At 44.6% G+C, this 2989-nt stretch overlaps 1 protein-coding gene across 1 annotated transcript; it reads left to right on the top strand.

Annotated features, from left to right (window-relative positions):
- The first annotated feature begins 404 nt into the window (after positions 1–404).
- Positions 405–1398, top strand: LOC119352454 (oleosin-B6-like). The gene is made up of 2 exons (XM_037619084.1): positions 405–861; positions 1032–1398. Exons 1-2 carry the CDS (start codon positions 586–588, stop codon positions 1113–1115), a joined length of 360 nt encoding a protein of 119 aa, XP_037474981.1. The 5' UTR covers positions 405–585; the 3' UTR covers positions 1116–1398.
- Positions 1399–2989: the final 1591 nt, after the last annotated feature.

Raw genomic sequence — 2989 nt, 5'->3', positions numbered from 1 at the left:
ATAGCGACAGTTGTTGCTTAGTTTGATGGCTTTAGTCTTATTATTATATGACTCTGTACGGTCTTGTGTCAATAATTAATAAAGTGGCCGTATGCATCGTGCAGATGCAGAGGCCGGGGGTCGTCCTCCTTTTTTTTTTAAAAAGCCATGCATGCAAAGAAGATAATCATGTATGCACGAGAATCTCCAACAAAATCCGATATGCCATGCATGGTAGAGTTTAATTTCTCTTTCACCACGGTCGTCGACAATTTGTCCCAATGTGAGCAACACCATCCGATAAAAAGGTTTGCCCAATGACCCATTCATGCGAAAGGTGCGCAGCGCGCAGGAAGCCACGCCCCTAATATAGTCCTTCTCCATCTCAAAGTAGCAGAAAGCCGCACGTGCATGTAATATGCACCCTTATTTTGGTTCTGCCTGAGACGAGTCATGCGTCCCCATTCCGGTGAAGCGGGGAAGCCAAAGCTATTGCCCGCATCCCCGCGGCTGCTTCTTCCCACGTCCACACAACCACAAGAAACGTCGGGGACTCGCCGGTGATCAATCCCCATCACTCGCCGGCGATTGGTCTGGACGCGACCAATGGCAGAAACCGCAGCGATAGCACCACCACCACAACCAATGGCACCACCGCAACCAGTGGAGGAAAACGCAACGGCGGCACCGTCACAACCAATGGCACCACCGCAACCAATGGCGGAAAACGCAACGGCAGCACCACCGCAACCAATGGCGGAAAGCGCAACTGTCGTTGTGGTGGTGCCACCACCACCGCCAGACGGCACCACGACATTCCTCTGCCTCATCCTCGCCTTCTTCATCCCTCCCCTCGGAGTTTTCCTCAAGTACAAATGTGAGGTAAGTGTGCGCTCACCCACATCATCTCAAGGTTGTTGATGTGACACAATAGCTTCTATTTTTTTAACGTGTGTGACACAATAGCTTTACCATTGCCATGGATATATGCATGCATTTCAACATTCTGGGGCTCCTGATCGGATCGCTTCTTGCTGGTGTTTCTGCTGCAGATTGAATTCTGGATCTGCCTCATCCTAACATTCTTGGCCTACGCGCCGGGCATCATCTACGCCGTCTGGGTGATCGTGAAGTAGAGATTACGCCCGTGAACGTTGGGACAACAGGGATTTGATTCTTCTCTTCGAATCCCAGACATAGAAGAAAAGAAAGACTTCACAGAGGCAAGAACACTTTGGGAAATCCCAGGGGGAAATGATGCCGTTGGAATGGGAGGACTAAAGGATTTGTCGCCTCAGTTTTAGGCTATGTCTCTTTTTCACCTTCCATTTTTTGGTGCTGAGAATTAGTTATTGTTATCTGGGAAATTAACAATAACAGGTTGTGTTGTCATTGACATATCGTGGCTGCAAAATTCCAGAGAAACATGTCATTCTCTCTTTTCCAAAAACTGACTTAGGGGGGCATGATATGTTCATTACGACTCAAGTGGCCTGGGACACTAACATATCAAGGTATGGCGCGCACGTACGTCAGTGCCGATGAAGTCACTTGTTCGTTTGAGGTGTAAAGACAAAATTAATGTGTTACCCACTGCCATCCCACAATTTTCCAACCCAAACTCTCGTTTCTCATTTCTATTCTACTACAACACATTTTATTGAACCACATTTGTTCCATGGTAAAATATTATTGAGGTGAGGTGCATATAGTTCAACAAAGAAATTCAAACCACAGAATTACAATTAAAATTAAGTTGTATTCCAAAAAGGAAATCCTAAATACACAAACATATATATAGTTCAATCACAAGCACCACAAACTATTGTTCGCCCGTATCTGCAAATGCACAAAATGCATGTCAATTAAATTGAAAATGCTCAAACCATAAGCAAACAAGGAAATAAATAAGTAAACTTGTGCACTCTTCGGTCACTGGCAAAGGGCCACACCACACCCTCCCACACCTTTTCACGTGGCCATGACACTCTCCGTGTCACCATGGCCGGCCAACCTCACCTTCAGAGACAATGAATGCAGCTCGCTTTGCTTACTAACTGGCCGAGTGATCAAAGTCTGAATCCTAACACGCACAAACAGTGTTCAAGACGAAACATGCAAGATTGATTCGGGTAGTCAGTTTGTTCTTGGAAACTAGATCAGAAAGGAAGATAAACATGTCTCCAAACAACAAAATACAATGGTGTGCAGCTGCAGCTCAAGGCCAGGGACGGTCGCCTGGCCTGCTGGCGTGCCGTTGAGGGCAGGACACGGGGAAACAAGGGCAGAGCATTCAACTAACTAGAATCCCGAAAATGTTGCTTGGGACCATAATCCACCCGAACCCATGCTCAGATCCGTTCATCTCAGGACACCGCGTATGGAGATATGTGCATGGTGAGTAAACTGTTGCATGGCGGAAACAGTTTAGTGTGATGGCGGGAACAATTTAGAGGGTTAGAAGCCATGCATGTGCCAAATATGATCGTATTTAATGCTATACCATAGCTAATAAAATAGTCATGTTGCATCGGGCAATGAAATGTTGTCTCATATGCACACTGTTCACTATTGTTTATTGCCTCGTTATGCTCGTCGAGCTCTGTCTCCAACACATGCATGAAGTAGGCTGGCAAGGAATGCTATGCAATTGAAACTTGAAAATACGCACAAGATAATTCGTGCATAGATAATTTTTTGTAGATATTTCTGCAACTCTTTTTCCTTCAATTTTGTATCCCATGAAACCTACAATCTTCTTGTGCATGATTGATGACCTGCTGTTCAGACATATAGCAAAGCCAATAATATCTAGAATTTTTAGTTGCTGAACAGATAAATTTTCGTAGTTGTTGTGTCTACATCTCTTTTTCCAAAATATCAGTACTAATTTCCTACTTAATATTGTATTGAAAGTATTATGGGTACATGCTATATTCCTCTCACCTGACATAAGCTTATCAAAGACTTTAAAGTTGTCTCCATGCAGCCGCACTGTTCACAATTGTTT

The sequence above is a fragment of the Triticum dicoccoides genome, chromosome 2A (genome assembly GCF_002162155.2).
Source record: "Triticum dicoccoides isolate Atlit2015 ecotype Zavitan chromosome 2A, WEW_v2.0, whole genome shotgun sequence".
NCBI classification, from domain to species: Eukaryota; Viridiplantae; Streptophyta; class Magnoliopsida; order Poales; family Poaceae; genus Triticum; species Triticum dicoccoides.
Note: the sequence above shows the minus strand (reverse complement) of the source record. Positions and strands in the feature narration are given on the sequence as shown.

What these genes read in the sequence shown, in the direction of transcription:
- LOC119352454 (XM_037619084.1), top strand. Translation starts at nt 586, where the DNA reads ATGGCAGAAACCGCAGCGATAGCACCACCACCACAACCAATGGCACCA. An exon ending in TCCTCAAGTACAAATGTGAG is followed by an intron (nt 862 to 1,031) that starts GTAAGTGTGCGC and finishes TTTCTGCTGCAG; the next exon opens with ATTGAATTCTGGATCTGCCT.